At 43.7% G+C, this 17,268-nt stretch overlaps 2 protein-coding genes across 2 annotated transcripts; both read right to left on the minus strand.

Annotated features, from left to right (window-relative positions):
• Positions 1 to 850: 850 nt before the first annotated feature.
• Positions 851 to 8,670, minus strand: LOC122781419 (DNA-directed RNA polymerases I and III subunit RPAC1-like). The gene is made up of 9 exons (XM_044045049.1): positions 8,569 to 8,670; positions 8,330 to 8,401; positions 7,971 to 8,078; positions 7,292 to 7,424; positions 7,077 to 7,208; positions 6,820 to 6,972; positions 2,840 to 2,989; positions 1,795 to 1,911; positions 851 to 1,411 (listed from the first exon to the last, which is right to left on the minus strand). Exons 1-9 carry the CDS (start codon positions 8,638 to 8,640, stop codon positions 1,293 to 1,295), a joined length of 1,056 nt encoding a protein of 351 aa, XP_043900984.1. The 5' UTR covers positions 8,641 to 8,670; the 3' UTR covers positions 851 to 1,292.
• A 1,115-nt stretch (positions 8,671 to 9,785) lies between these two features.
• LOC122781469 (DNA replication factor Cdt1-like) lies at positions 9,786 to 16,368 on the minus strand. Its single transcript, XM_044045151.1, has 10 exons — positions 15,752 to 16,368; positions 14,964 to 15,092; positions 13,602 to 13,915; positions 13,287 to 13,481; positions 12,709 to 12,854; positions 12,522 to 12,622; positions 12,213 to 12,401; positions 11,789 to 11,947; positions 11,467 to 11,668; positions 9,786 to 10,723 (listed from the first exon to the last, which is right to left on the minus strand). The coding sequence occupies exons 1-10, from the start codon at positions 16,196 to 16,198 to the stop codon at positions 10,560 to 10,562; spliced, it is 2,046 nt and encodes a 681-aa protein (XP_043901086.1). The 5' UTR covers positions 16,199 to 16,368; the 3' UTR covers positions 9,786 to 10,559.
• Positions 16,369 to 17,268: the final 900 nt, after the last annotated feature.

Genomic DNA, 17,268 nt, shown 5'->3' on the forward strand with positions numbered 1-17,268 from the left:
AGTAAGAGAGTCTTATAGATCTTTATAATCTATATTTTTAAAATTCATATAGTGTTTCATAAACGAAACATTCCTAAAGGCCATAAAAAGCCCATGAAAACCTTATTTTCCACAGTGACGTCACAGCTGAGGACGAGCACACCAAAGCGCGGTCATGTGGCGTCTCGAGCACGGCGCTACTGTCAAGGAACCGCACGATCTGAAAGTGTGTGAGAAATGTGAATAAATGAAGCCAATGAGGGCTTTTCTTTCACATTTTACATTTTTATTTTACTAGTCATTCATTCGTCGCTCATTTGCATTTATTTTCAAACGTATGATCCCAGACATCGTGACACAGATGACGGTGTGGACTGTGGAACTGTGACCGTGTGATGCACCTGCGCTTGTCTTGTCATCACTATCTGTTCATGAAGTTACTGATAAATGTGATGAACACATGAATTAAAGTTGAAGATTGAGTGAAAGAATCTGGAACTACTTTTAACACGTTAATGTTCCTAATAATATGCTCATGTTAGAGTCTGCAGGTTTTCTGGCCTGACTTTATTTTATGATTATTATATTAACCATAATACTATTTATAACAATAAGTTAGCTTTATTTGTAAACCACCTATCCAAAAATTTAAACCAAAATACAGACAAAAATGGATTCTATTCATGGATAATATTTGATGCAATTGTTGTTTCAATCATCATAAAAGTACTTAATCATTATTGTCATTATTCCCAATTAGTGATAGGGAATTTGTTCTTTGCATTTAACTCATTTTTATTATACACATACTTTTCTCAATGTGCAATATTCTTCATTAAAAAATATTAAACAAAAAGAAAAATAACTTAACTGCCATTAATGTTTTTATTGAATTCAATCCATTATTTGTGTAATGACACGAAAAAAGGCTCCTCAATAAATCAAGTGCAGTATCAAAACAATAGTATATACACACTTACACAGAAGTCTACCAACCAAGATAATAGTCCACTTTATTAGGTACAGGTGTTAAACTGCTTGTTAAGGAAAATAGTTAACTAACCAAACACATGACAGGAACTCATTATCAAATATCCAGACAGTGGCAGTTCTCTTGGTGAAATTGCCTTGATGATGTCAGAAATCAGAAGAGAAGGATTCAACTGGTTAGAAATTTGAGAAAGGTGACAGATATCCATGGGAATCGACGATAGAGAAAACACGTCCAGCCGTGAGACAGCAGAAGACCACATCGTGTGCAACTACCTCATAAAGTGGCCAGTGAATGTACAGCCATTCACACAGTCATCATTTCACTCCATGTCCGTGGAGTCCAGTTCACTCAGGAACCTCTGACACTTGCTCATGAGGACTTTGATGGCCTCTGTGACGAGGACATCTGGAGGCAGGATGCCCGTCGACTCCACAGTAACTGTGAGAGGGAGAAACATATGCAGTATAAATAAACCTTTACTCTCAATGCACATCAGGTACAAGTATAAAAACACAAGTCTTTCTAATTTTAACCCAGATTTAGAGAGAACCAGGCAAACTGTGTCTCATGGTGAATGATTCAAAATCCTCCCGTGTGTGTTGTACTGAATACAAAACGAGTCCTTTAAAGGGACAGTTCAGGCATTTTAAGACAACGACGCAAGGGAAAGCTCATTTTAGCCATAAATCATCGCACCTTCAGTAAGAAGTGTGTCAGTACAACCACACTTCAAAACACACACACTATCCCTTTGAGGGAGAAATGGTATTAATGGTTTTTCTTCAATGGGAAATTATAGACAGGAACCATATTAGACGTACAGATGAAATGGTCTCGCACTCTTCCAATTTTCACCAAATTCTTCAGGTCGTCGTGTCGAAGGACTTCCCTGCTGCATGTGTCCAGACGACTGTCGACTACTTTGGCGACCTTTGACCCTGAGATGGAAAACACAAGGAGGTCAATTATTTCTTTAAATATACAAACTGGAGACATTAAGTCCATCCTTGACGTACTGTATCTTGGTACATGTGCTCTTTATAAGTTCATGCTCACAATGTTACTCAGTGAATATTTGTGTGTAATCCTGAGATCTAAAAAATGTTTATATTTAACAGACTCCTGAGTTTGAAAACATTGTCTCGTGACAGGAGGTCGTGGTGTTTCCCGTCTTATGTGGCACATTGCTGCAGATCCTGCTCCTCACTGTAGATGAGTGGAGTCTATATGCAGTCTATATGGGATGTATTCATTGATAACAGCTCCACAGAAGTACAGCATCATGTCAGTCGGGTGCAGGACTGCACAGCTTTTGCATCCTTTTCACACATTTGAATCGGCTGCAGACTGACACACATCGGATCTATGGCTGTGGACAAGAGGAGGGCGACTGTCACCGTAGAACTTCTAGACTGATGTCGATCGAATCAGTCGCAAATAATACACATTTTAGATGTTTTGATGTGAAGATTTGGAGGGAAATATAATGGAAGAAGATGCAGCTACAACAAAGAATGACAAAACTACGTACAACAGGGTGAAGACAACTGACGGAGACGTTTGGTTTTTTTCGAGTACAATGTGGAGCAACACAATACAAGTAAACAATACAAAAAACCTGTGGTCATACAAAAGCTGCCACTTGCTTCTTACATGTTGTCATACTTGTAAATGATCAAACGTGTGGGAGAAATCAGTAATATAAGTTTATCCTGTGTTTATTTTTTAAGTTAAGGACACAACCTCTCAGCACTGGTAATGGGCGCCCCACATTGACCCACCTAAAATGATCCTTTTCCTCCTGTTTACTTTGTTGGGATCTGGTCATGAGATGGTGAGGGTTTCAGTCAGGTTAGTTCTTCTTACCATTAACATCTTCCAGATCTATAACTCCTCGTGAGAAGCATCGTTTTAAGCGTTCTGCCTTCTCTCCTTCCACTGGTTCCAGAATGGTGATCTCGGGCAGAAGGCGGTAACTGGCTGTGGCCACTGGAGAGAACTTGGCATGGTCTTTACCTGAACACAGACCAGAGTTCATCACACTTTATCCAGTATGGAAGCGTGTGGAAGCATGCACCCACACATACTAACAACCATTCACTCACACGTGTGTGTGTGTGTGTGTGTGTGTGTGTGTGATTCAGATTAACCTCTGCATGTAGTAGAGTTAAAAAGACCTACACCAGCTTGAGTATACAATATTTAAAATCTATAGTGTGTAAGTTTTAAATATAAAAGTCTTACATTCAAACCTTTTGTAAGTGAATTCACAGAATGCTGACTAAGGTCATCAGCCCCACATGACTCTGCGTTTCACAGCGTTTACCTGGTGACTAGACCTGGTGACTAGACCTAGTGACTAAACCTGGTGACTAGACCTGGAACTAGAAACCCTGGTGACTAGACCTGGTGACTAAACCTGGTGATTAAACCTGGTGACTAGACCCGTAACTAAACCTGGTGACTAGACCTGGTAAATGACTAGACCCGTGACTAAACCTGGTGACTAGACCTGGTGACTAAACCTGGTGACTAGTGGTGACTAAACCCGTGATTAAACCTGGTGACTAGACCTAGACTGGTGACTAGACCGGTGATTAAACCTGGTGACTAACCTGGTGACCTGGTGACTGACGTGACTAGACCTGGTGACTAGACCCGTGACTAGACCGGTGACTAAACCGGTGACTACACCCGTGACTAGACCCGGTGACTAAACCTGGTGACTAGACCTGGTGACTAGACCGGTGACTTGACCTGGTGACTAGACCGGTGACTAGACCGTGATTAAACCTGGTGACTAGACCTGGTGACTAAACCCGTGACTAGACCTGTTGACTAGACCCGGTGACTAAACCCGTGATTAAACCTGGTGACTAGACCTAGTGACTAAACCTGGTGACTAGACCTGGTAACTAAACCTGGTGACTAGACCTGGTGACTAAACCTGGTGACTAGACCCGTGACTAAACCTGGTGACTAGACCCGGTGACTAAACCTGGTGACTAAACCTGTGACTAGACCGGTGACTAAACCTGGTGACTAAACCCGGTGACTAGACCTGGTGACTAAACCTGGTGACTAAACTGGTGACTAGACCCGTGACTAAACCCCCCGGTGGTGACTAGACTAGTGACCCTGGTGACTAGACCTGGTGACTAGACCCGGTGACTAGACCTGGTGACTAGACCGGTGACTAGACCTGGTGATTAAACCTGGTGACTAGACCTGGTGACTAAACCCGTGACTATACCTGTTGACTAGACCGGTGACTAAACCCGGTGACTATACCTGTTGACTAGACCCGTGACTAAACCCGTGATTAAACCTGGTGACTAGACCTGGTGACTGGTGACTCAACCTGGTGACTAAACCTGGTGACTAGACCTGGTGACTAAACCTGGTGATTAAACCTGGTGACTAGACCCGTGACTGGTGACTAGACCCGGTGACTAAACCCGGTGACTAAACCGGTGATTAAACCTGGTGACTAGACCTGGTGACTAGACTCGTGACTAGACCCGTGATTAAACCTGGTGACTAGACCTGGTGACTAGACCTGGTGACTAAACCTGGTGGTGACCCGGTGACTAGACCCGTGACTAAACCCGTGACTAGACCGGTGACTAAACCTGGTGACTAGACCTGGTGACTAGACCCGTGACTAGACCAGACCCGTGACTAGACCTGGTGATTAAACCTGGTGACTAGACCTGGTGACTAAACCCGTGACTATACCTGTTGACTAGACCCGGTGACTAAACCCGGTGATTAAACCTGGTGACTAGACCTGGTGACTAGACCCTGGTGACTAGACCTGGTGACTCAACCTGGTGACTAAACCTGGTGACTAGACCTGGTGACTAAACCTGGTGACTAAACCTGGTGATTAAACCTGGTGACTAGACCCGGTGACTAAACCTGGTGACTGACTGACTTGACTAAACCGTGACTAAACCCGTGATTAAACCTGGTGACTAGACCTGGTGACTAGACTCGTGACTAGACCCGTGATTAAACCTGGTGACTAGACCTGGTGACTAAACCTGGTGACTGGACTAGACCCGGTGACTAGACCTGGTGACTAGACCCGGTGACTAAACCGTGACTAAACCCGGTGACTACACCCGGTGACTAGACCGGTGACTAAACCTGGTGACTAGACCTGGTGACTAGAGACCCGTGACTAGACCTGGTGATTAAACCTGGTGACTAGACCTGACTGTGACTAGACCTGTTGACTAGACCGTGACTAAGATTAAACCTGGTGACTAGGTGACTAAACCTGGTGACTAGACCTAAACCTGGTGACTAGACCTGGTGACTAAACCTGGTGACTGTGACTAAACCTGGTGACTAGACCTGGTGACTAAACCTGGTGACTAGACCGTGATTAAACCCGTGACTAGACCTGGTGACTAGACCTGGTGACTAGACCTGGTGACTAGACGGTGACTAGACCCGTGATTAAACCTGGTGACTAGACCTGGTGACTAAACCTGGTGACTAGAGATTAAACCTGGTGACTAGACCTGGTGACTAGTGACTAGACCGGTGACTAGACCTGGTGACTGCTGTGACTAAACCTGGTGACTAGACCTAGACCCGTGACTAGACCTGGTGACTAGACCCGTGACTAGACCTGGTGATTAAACCTGGTGACTAGACCTGGTGACTAAACCCGTGACTATACCTGTTGACTAGACCCGTGACTAAACCCGGTGATTAAACCTGGTGACTAGACCTGGTGACTAGACCTGGTGACTCAACCTGGTGACTAAACCTGGTGACTAGACCGGTGATTAAACCTGGTGACTAGACCGGTGATTAAACCTGGTGACTGACCCGGTGACTAAACCTGGTGACTAGACCTGGTGACTAGACCTGGTGACTAAACTTGGTGACTAGACCTGGTGACTAGACCTGGTGACTCAACCTGGTGACTAAACCTGGTGACTAGAACGGTGACTAAACCTGGTGACTAGACCGGTGACTAAACCCGGTGACTAGACCCGTGACTAAACCTGGTGATTAAACCTGGTGACTAGACCTGGTGACTAAACCTGGTGAAAACCTGGTGACTCAACCTGGTGACTAAACCTGGTGACTAGACCGGTGACTAAACCTGGTGACTAGACCCGTGACTAGACCTGGTGACTAAACCTGGTGACTAAACCCGGTGACTAAACCTGGTGATTAAACCTGGTGACCAGACCTGGTGATTAAACCTGGTGACTAGACCCGGTGATTAAACCGGTGACTAGACCTGGTGACTAAACCCAGTGATTAAACCCAGTGACTAGAGAGGCAGACCTAGACCCGGTGACTAGACCTGGTGACTAGACCCAGTGACTAAACCTGGTGACTAGACCCAGTGACTAGACCCAGTGACTAGACCTGGTGACTAAACCCTTACCACAGCACAGCATACAGCACGGCCAGTGTTGACCACGTGTCAGTGCCTGATTTTAAATCACCTTCAGGTTTTTTTTTAAACCGTCTCTGATGTTTTCTACTTAAAGGCCGAAGATGAGAAACCAGGATTATTCTGTCACTCAGTAAGAATTAATTACCGACAGGGGTAACGACAGAGGTGTCAAACACGTGGCCTGCTGGCCACATGTGGCCTTCAAACCGACTTCATGCAGCCCAACACTTGACTGAACAGATGTTTTTTTTCCCAAACACAGTTGGACTTTCTTCCACTTTTTTGACCCCTAACCAGACTTGAAACTCTGCCAGGTCATTTGAGTACTACACTAAGATGTGTTAATGATTCTTTAATTCATTTTAATAAAATCTTTAAAGAGTTATTTTTGACCGAGACACTGAAAACAAGTTTTTACCAATTCCTTTGACACAGTGCATGACAATGTCCAGCTCCTGTCCTGGTCGGAGCTGAGCGAGCAGGATGTCGCTATGTACGGGTCCAATGTTGGCGTCTGCAAACACATCTGCTTGGTTTCCAATGGGGACCCACTTTATGTCCTTGCTATACACTGAGGAGTCCGCACAAGAAGAAAAGATGACATTAATGATTGATCCGATCGCACCTACTCTATGTGCACGTGTCTGTGATTGTCTGGTGTCTCCTGAAACCTACCCATGTGGTTCAGGTAGAGCTCTTGCGGATCAGAAGACTCTTTGCTGGCTCTAGGATTCCTGCTACATTTCACTTTTAGCTGCATTTGAATTGTGTCGATTTCGGATCCTTCTTCCTCTGCCATTTCTTCACCTGGAACAAACACAACGCGGTCATCTTTGCACACTCCAGGTACAACACAGCAAAGTATGGTATAGTACACAGTGTTGTTTTACCAGTGTTCCTGTATTCAAACAGGCGGGGGTCGGCTTTGATGGGGATGAGGCCTAATCTGTGGGCTAAGACTTCATCCTGGACGATAGATGTGTTGTTGTAGATAAATACCTTCTCTATAGCCATGGTGGGCACCTACAAGTACACATATTTAAAACTACATTTATTTACTATACACTGTACATACATGAGCAAAATATTAAACGATAGCTTTCTGTTATGCCTAGTTCCACACTACACAAGTACTGGGGTCACTGTGAAGCTCACACTACACAACTTGCAGTCGTGAGTGATGATGAGGGTTTACTACACAGCGCTGACATTGCAAAAACGCCTCAGGTCGACCACACAAATGTTCCTGTAACAATTCTCGCAGTGATCTGTTATTGTTTGGGATGTTGCAGTTCTCTGTCACTTGTCTTTTAACCTCGCAGCAGGATTAATGCAACTCCCTGTATTTTTGGTATCGACCAGTCACTGATGTACCAACTGGTGCAGAACGCTGCAGCACGTCTCTGACTGGGAAGTGCAGACATGACCATATAACGCTAATATTGAGCTCACTCCACTGGCGACCAGTGCGTTTTAGGATTGATTTTAAAATTCTCTCGTTTGTTTTTTAAACAAAGCACATAACAGATAAAGAATGTTTGTGTTTGTGTGTCCACCAGACCGACCAACCTCTGCCAGTAAGATCCGTCTGAAAGCATTAGCAATGGCTGCATCTATTCCCACCATGTCAAACTCCATACTGCTCTCATCCACGTGCACCATGTCAATTCTGAAGTTCTGCAAAAAAAAACACACACAAGACGTCTACATTCATACACTCAACACACACGTCACAAAACCAGTGTTTACTTGAGCTGAAAATAACATGATGAACTGCACTTTTCTGTGCAAATGTGACATATTTCACACAAAAGGTCCTGGGATGCCAATTTGACCCAGTGGAGATGGTGAGTGGGAGAGAGAAGGGTGATACACACACACTATCCATCGCTAGCTGCCAGCGAGCTAGAGAAAAAACATAAAGTTACCTTCTGAAATGTACTCATGTCCCATGTGTCATCATAACCTGGATAGTTTCCAGGGAAGTCTGTAGTATGAACCTAAGAGCAATAACAACATGAACAACACGTTATAATAATGACTAAACAACGTGTGTATGTACAGCTACGACACACGACAATTATCATGTCCATGCAAATAGTGACGTCAAAAGACTCCGCGGAAAGGGTTAAGTCCCGCACACATGACATCAGAAGAAGAAACTTACATTTTTGACGCCGAATTCTCCAAGAATCACTCGATTCCGAATCTCTTCCACGTTATTCATGGTCGCAGACATTTTGTCGTAGCGTCGGTGCCCCGCCCTCACTTCCGCTCCGGTCTGCTACGTCACAGACGAGGCGGAAGTTAGCGTACGTGCTTCACTACGTCCAGCGTCGCCGCCATATTGGATGGGTCTCCATCGTCCCCATAGCAATGAACGGAGCCATTATTATTATTTTATATATATTATAATATTTATAGTTACGTGCCACACCATGTCTCTCTTTGTGAAAGAGCATAAAGAGCAAGCTCGTATTTTTAATGTGTGATAGCATCCGGTAGCATAACTACATCTCTGCCGTTTGTAAGAAACTAAACTGTTGTTATTGTGTTAAAGCAGATTGTAGAACAGCTGTACATGTGTTTGTGTATGAATAGAGTGTAACACTGGGTAAAAGAAGGTTGTTTTTAAACATGCACCTGCAATCATTTCATTTCAAGTAACCGTTTTCAACACTGAATGCCCCCTAACAGAATCTTGCTTAGTGCCCCCCAAAGGCTAGAAACGGCACTGTACACTATTATGCCACCATGTGGTTCAATGTTCGATATTTATTGTACGTCATTATGTCAGTATCAGTGTCCTGCTTTGTTTTGGAGCAAGGACACATGCAGAGCCATGACCAGGATTGAGAAACCCTGCTTTAATACCCAGATGCTGTGAAACTTGGAATAACCAGTAATCCAGATCGTCCCAAAAAGCACTGCTGAATTTAAATTTGTAGAATAAATGTTCTGTAGTTCCAGTTTGTTAATAACAGGAGGCACACGTGTTATAATCTAGATTAAATCTCAAATTAAATCATTTTAGAAACTGGAATATACAGCCCTGTGCAAAAGTTGTTGATGTCATGTTTGTGAAATTCTGTCATCATTGGCATGTGGATCGGAATGATGTGACTGAAAGTGGGTCTCAAACTGGTGACCCAAGGAATGATTTTGACTGTGAACTAGTAAACAAATAAAGACTGTGCCCGTTCAAAGGTTTAGGGAGATGCAGATTTGCACCTGAAGAAAACATATTTGAAAACAGTGGATTTTCTTTAAGTTTCCAATCTTACAATGTTCACCATTATCCAATAAATGCATTAAACACAAACTCCTTTCTCAAACCAGTCTTTGCAACATATGGACGTTTTGGAAGAAACACCATGAAAGGAGTTTGTATTGAGCTCAAAAGCACATTTTTATTTTTAAATCCCACCACGGAGTAAAAACCAACAAACATCACCTCACTCACTTTCTTTAGATTAGTCTCCAATTATTCCCGTGTTCCATGTGTTGTGATGTTTTTTGCAGAAACAGGTTTTTTGACCATTACAATTTTATTTTTTTTTAAACTGTACTGAAAACTGGTTTCTTCAACTTTTACTTTAGGAGCAAAAATCAATTATTTGACGTTTATCAATACATTTAAATGTTGTCATGATTACGCAGAGATTGGTTTGTACCATCACCCATGACAACTCTTCTCTCCTTTCTTCGTTAACATTAACAGACTCTTCTATTTAATGCATTTAATTTTTAAAAAATAAACACACTGAAGGCAGCACTGCTATAACAAAAGCTTGTATTCCTCAAACATTATCAAACTTAAAACCAAATCAGTTTTTCATTACAGAAACCTGATTTGGACTGGATGCATATCCGTGTGCACAATATTACACTTTCATAGAGAGAAAAAAGAAAAAGCACATGAAAAGTGTGGTTAAAACATCCTGTTTACAACACAGGAACATTACACCCATCAGTCCAACATGACTGTGACATATTGTACTCTGACCATCTTCACTGAAGCATAGAAATGTCGCAAAATGCTGTGCTGAACATGTCAATCACAAAGATGGCTCTAAAATATGGCGTGAAATACTGTCAACGTGCGGCTAACGTGCGGCTAACAGCAGAGCCGAGTCTCTCAGAGTTTCTCCTCCTCTCTCAGAGTTTCTCCTCCTCTCTCAGTCGTCTGTTCAGTTTGTCCATAACAACGCTCAGCTCCATGTTTTTGTTCAACTTCAGGTAAAAGTCCTTCCTGATTGGATGGATGGTCAGCCAATCAGCAGCTACGTCTGCCAGCAGACGGAGGTGTTTCTCCATCTCACCTGTTCATTAGGGAGGAAGAGCAGCCAATCAGATAACAGGTAACACCACCTGTCCCACGTGGTGCGGTGGCCTTGCATCAAATATCAACATAAATAAACAAATAACAGCTCGAGTTCTCTTTGCTTTTTCTGTGTGGTTAAGTAAGAAAGGAGTCACATTTCCATCAAATGTACCAGGAACTTCCATCAAGGTGCAAATCTAACAGTGTAGTTGATCTGGAACAGTAAACCAAGATCAGCATTGAGGAGCATTGTGGGAAGAAGCCCGTGCCCCCAAATGCTTCTGAATGAACTCTGAAGAATGAACCTGCTCTATCATGTTACTTTTCTACATTGTTAATGTCTACGTCTGAAACTAAACTGAAAGATGAACCCACAGCAAAGTGTGGCAACCCCGGTTCAGCGCCAGGAGGAGAACCACGTTTTAGACTGGTGTGGGAGGGAGATCAAGGTCTCAGCCACGGTTAGCTTCAGTTAAACATGTCCATCCATCCAAACTGGGAAACCTAGACCTGAGTCCTTTAAAACCCTTGGGGGCAAGTTCAGCCTGACAATAAACTCAACAAAAAAGAAAGCAACACAGTGAACACTGCTCTCTGTACGTGGAGTCATTTGTTGCTCCATGGAAGTAACTGTGTTTACCAAACGTAACTGAACTCTATGGACTGGTTCTTGTCAGTCTCATGTGGGTCCACTAACAGCAGCAGTGGCATCAGTGAAAGCTCCCTCCCGTTTGAACGTACCTGTGCTGAGAGCAGACCTGTAGCTGGCAATCATCCTGTTACACGCCACTTCCATGATCAAAGCCGGTTTCTTCTCTGCAACAAAAACTGTGCGCAGAATCCTTGCCAGCTCACCAAGCCGTGACATCATCAGCAGGCGCTCCTCCTGGGAAGGGTTCCGCGTCATGGCCGCTTGAAGTTTATGGGCCTCCTTTGCTCGGATCTGAGACGGGGGAAAAAAAAAACATTACTGTTATAATGGGACGAAGCCTAATTCAAGTAACACCATCTCAAAGTCAAGGGAGGACGCTCCTGTTGACGACTGTTCTCCTGCAGTACCTACCCTGTCCAGCAGGGACTGAGACACTCCTTTCAGAGCAGCAGCAGTAGCAGGTGGAGCTGAGGTGTGAGGGACTGCAGGGTTCTGCGAGGACGCTGGCTCTTTAGTGTCTGCAGTTTTGTCTTCTGACTTCATAGTGAGAGACACCAGAGCCTTCTCCATCTAAAACACATCAATCCAGAGTAAGAAAAAGCTGCTGGACCTTCCTCCTGTTGTTTATTTTTTGAGATTGACTTTTGTGGTGTAATAAATGTGTGAGTGGCAGCACAGGAGGCGGAGTTTGAATTTATACCAACCAATTATGGGTCATTAATCACTTGTTTCAATTTGATTTATCATTATTTTTTAAATTTTTAAAGGAACAGGCTTAATCCATCTCAAAACACAGTGAAAAGGTGTCGTACGGCAGCATCATGTGACTCTGTACCTTTGGTGTGATGAGTGAGCGGGCCTTGTCCAGCACCTCCTGAGCTGTGGCCAGTTTCCCAGTGTGGGGAGGCTGAGGTAGAGTGCTGGCCTGGATGACCGGGACCGTGTCCACATTAAAGCGAGGATGCCAGCGGGTCAGTTTGTCTTCAGGGACAGACACCGGAGGGACCAACGTGGACAGGAACTCCTGCAGACAGAGGTGGTTAGAGCCTTTCCAATGATTCAGATGTCAGTGGGGGTCTCACATGTATAACACCTAAGTGAAGACATGAAAGGACGTGGAAGTGTCACTGGAGAAGCCACTGACCTTGTGATGCTGTTTGACAATGTGGACCAGGTTCTCGTGGAAAAGGTGTCTTCTCTCCAGGAGACGGGACGCTGACAAGACAGGACGGGCTTCATTTTTGTCTGAGGACGACACATTTATCTTTTATTAATAAGTCACTACAACAGCTGAGGTCTGGCTGGAGACAGAAGGAGGAAAGTTCTCTCACCACAGAGGACGTTGGGCTCCACTGTGAGCTGGTAGCTGGCTTTCTTAATGCTGCTGTTGAATGTTGGGATGTTCTTCTCCTGTCTGAATGTGTACGCCTCCGGAAATACCGTCTTTATCTGACCCACGTGGTTCTCTTCAAAGCGCCTGCAGAGGAGAAACCACAGTCAGCAGGACTTCACTTTACAGTTTCTCCAAAGCATCTCGTATCAGGAGAAGAGTTTGTGGATATGACACTACTGTCACATGACCATTTCTCCTGTGCATCAAGCGAGTCGTCCCAGAGAAAAACACGTCAGCTGGGCATCGCTGCTCACCAAGTCCTGATTTCATTGAACTTTTGATATCGAGATGTTGCTGCAAACTGTGTAACGTTGTGTAAGTCAATAGAGACTTAACCATAACCTAGTGCATCATTACAATCGTCACCGTGAATTCACTTTTTATTCATGACAGTACAGTCGTACATGATGATTCAAAAACCTCCTACAGACATTTTAAAGTAATCGTTGTCTTTCACACGATCGGCGCCGATTTGAACTTGAATGTGAAAAGTAGGACTCGCCCACTTCCACTTACTTGTGCATCATGTCCTGAACTCCCTGTTTGACTTTGGCAAAGGTCGTCGTCTCACAGCGGTTGTGCAGCATGGCGACCACGGTGTCCATGCTCCTGAACATCTCTGCCAGCACTTTATACTGGTACGGCAGCGAGAGACCCGGAGGCACCGCCTGAGCGAGGGTGTGGTACCGCTGGTACGCTGGCGGCTGAGCGCTGGGGGACAAAGAGCGGAGGGGACACTTGAAAAAAAACTAAACAACACAGTACAGCAGCATTGTTTGAAGGTTTGTACTCCAGCTGTGTGTGTGTGTGTGTGTACACATGTATGCTCACCTGTCCTGGGTTTGAGCCTCACTCTGCTTCCTCTCCTCAGCCTCTCTCTCCTCTTGTCTCCTCTGAGTTTTAGCTGCAAGCTGTTTGGCTCGTGCCACAGTGAGTTTCAGGGCCTTGGCTTCAGAGGAAGGGTTTGTGGTGGTTTTGGGCACAGGGGGGTTAGTGTCACTCGCCGCTGGAGCAGCTGGAGAGGTGGAAGAGGAGGGAGAGGAGGAGGATGTGGAAACTGAAGCCATCCTGGTTGTTTCCTCTGCATGTTTCTTAATTCTCTGTAGACGAGATTTCAGGGCTGAAATGTCCTCTTTACATAAAACCTGGCAGAGACAGAGAGCGGGTGACGATGTTGATTCATTTAAAGATAAAGGATTTTTACAGATGGACAAAAACATTCTGGCGTTGACGTCAAGGATCAGTATGGTAATGATCACTGTTGACATTAAATGACACACACGGCGACGTTAGCCCCGCCTCCTGCGTCCCTGATGCAAATAATTCACAAAAAACACATTTTCCTCACTGTCGATGGGACGCGCGCTGTATCCAGCACGTCCGCCGTCTGCACTACAGTTATTATTCTAATAAAAGTAACACGTGTCGGGCTTTTGTGCTCATGTGGTCAGAAAGCAGTTCAGCTGCGGCGCATGATGAACTTTCTCCGTTTGTAGAGAGCGGAGACGTTTATTGTAGCCAGGTCGAGGAGCGTAGGTGCACTGACTGAATATGAGCACTCGGTGCTGTTGCAGTGTGTTACCGTGTTTGGTTTAACTCTTCCCTCCTCGTCACGGTCACGGCTCTGTGGACAGACGTTTTTTTGGTTTGCCCTGGTAGACAGTGAGTGATGCGCTGTCACTTTTCAGCACCTGTGTGGTATATCTGTGTCTCTCAGCACGGGGGAAGCTCTCCTCTGATTTTATTGTCTCTCTTTCTTGGATTGAATTATGTAGTTTTTGGTTGAATCATAAAGACATTGAAAATGAGCACAAATAAAACATCCAGCAGTAGTCGCAGTGACGCCTTCAAGGGGCAAAGAAAATAGACATTTATAATGCATCCAGTCAAATTGACCGCTGTGATAATTGACCAGAGCTTTTTTGCGTGTTGTTGGTTTAATAATCTAATGTTATTAAAACAATAAAGACACATATTGAGGAAACGTCAGCGACCCATGGTCTCATTTCAACACAGTTATCATCCTAAAAATAATCAAAACAGCCAAAATGACCCCCATGGTAGTTCTAGTGTTAAGATTTGAGATTTAGAACCATTAGAAGCAGGCTTTGGTCCCCATGACTACTACCACCTCCAAAAAGATCAGTGTTTCCATCAGAAAGGGTCCTAAAAGGTGTGAACACACAATGTTACCTTGCTAGACAGTCCTGTGGTCTTGGTGCTGGCGACTCCGTGGTTCTCAGGTTTGTGTTCCAACACTGCAGCAGCCGGAGGATGTGAGGGCTGCTGGCTCACCTCAGGGGTCAGGGGCTGAGCTGCATCCTGGACGCACACACACACACACACACACACAACATATTCTCAGACTCATGGTTCATGTAGTTCACAGTGAGGGGTCAGGACTCATTTCCATTATTTACATGAGTTCCATTAATGCTCATATGACTAAAAACCCACTAAAACACTATGGCACATATACTTTACTTAATACAAATCATTCAGTATTAATCAAAGTAAATAACAAATGCTGATGGAAGAGTCTATAGGTTATGACCCTTGGAAGAAGTGATTAGATTTCAGTGGTGATAAATTGATAGGATTCCTTTGTCATTTTTAAAATGATTTGTTTTGGAAGTGCTGTACTTTGCTACGTTTTAAATCACATTATTATTACTGAGTAAAACATTGTTATGGCCTGAATTTAAATAAACAAATAAATAATGATGAGGACAGATTGGTGCTAATTAAGGAGCAAGTTAAAGCATTTGTGACCTTTGACCCATTTAGACTAATACATTGTGTTTACAAAAGTAACGTTTACTCAAACCCCTTTTCCTTCACTTAAACGTGGGTATATCTTAGACAGCACTGCTTATAACAGAAACCACGACACTGAGCATAAATGATTTCTTAATGGAAGTTTAAATTCTAAACATGAAGTTATTTGTTTGATTACATTTACACTCATTACTGTTCCACACCTGGTGTAGCTGCGGTGAAGGTGGAGGGAGCTGCAGCTTCTTCCTCGCCGTCCTCCTCTTCGGTCTCTCCGCTACAGCTGCAGTGTTTTCGGCCGCAGCCTCCGCCTGTCGCCTCTTCTTGGCGGTGCTGTGTTCGGCGGTGGCTGAAAATACAGCGGACCCGAGGTCGAACTCTGCCGACGTCCGCTTCGGTGTCCGGAGACTGGGCGGAGGATTAGCGTCGGTGTTGCCGACGGCGGTGGACTTTTCATTGTTTATACCCGCGGCCTCGTCCACCACTCGGACAAACTCTTCGTGTACCGAGGCGGAGCAGAGAGACGCGTCTTGACTCTTCGCAGACCGTGTCCGTGTGTTGGAGACGCCGCGCTGCTTGGCTGCTGCTTTCACTGGGCCGCCGGTGACTCTCTTCCTCTGGGAGAAGAAGTCCGTGACCCGAGCCTGAGACATAATACTAACGCTAATGCTAATGCTACTACCGTGGCGTCAAGTAAACTTCCACAGCCAACTAATAAAAACGAAAACGCGACCGACACCGACGAACCGAAGTCAGCGGAAATAAATACAGACCCACAACAATGGCTCGCCGGATATCGTTCACACTTCACAGGAAGAAGAAAAGAATTTTCGCGCGAAATCCACAAAGCCACATCCCACCTGGGCCACGTCTTATGCCATTGGCCAAACTCAGCGAGGTTAGGGGGCGTGTTCTTTTTCTTCTTCATCTTGTTAAAGTTAAAGTTTGAGCAGCGCGTTACCGCCGCCACGTTCTCTGTCAGATAAAACACTAAATAAGACTTTTCATACAAAGTGATGTGATGTCATCCTGCTTTATTCATATTTATCATATCTGATTTGTTTACTCTTTATTTGACTGTCTGTTATTGTATTGTTATTTATTTATTTCATTACATTATTTTCTTGAACAACCCTGTTTCAAATCAAATGATTAAATTATAAATTATATTAAATGAACAGCAGCGACTGAACAAAAATCAGCAAGGATAAAAGAAGAGAAAAGTAGTTAAATAATATTCAGTAAATATTTCAGTAAATGAATAAAAAATAATAAAACAATAGGATATGTAAAATGAACAAAAATGCAGATGTGCATGTAGATTTGCAAATTAAGTAAAGAGTTAATCTAAGAATCAGTTGAAAATAACAAAATAAAATGATACAATAATAGTTAAATGTAGAAGTGAATACAATACTGACAAGAATATGCTAAAAACAATGTAACAAGGTTTAAATAGACAAGATAAGATAAGATAACTTTATTTATCTCACAGTGGAGAGAAAACGGCATTACAGCAGCTCAACAATAGATAATAAGCAAACAAACAAACAATATACAAGTAATACAAGTAAGAAAGAAAATTATGTACATATATATATATATATATATATATATGTAATAAGGTGCAGTTTCTCTCTCTATATATATACAATATACAATGAATGTAAACATGGCGTTATGGCAGACCAAAAATTAAACGTGATAACAACAGGGACAAGTA

This window comes from Solea senegalensis, linkage group LG15 (assembly GCF_019176455.1).
Source record: "Solea senegalensis isolate Sse05_10M linkage group LG15, IFAPA_SoseM_1, whole genome shotgun sequence".
NCBI lineage: Eukaryota > Metazoa > Chordata > Actinopteri > Pleuronectiformes > Soleidae > Solea > Solea senegalensis.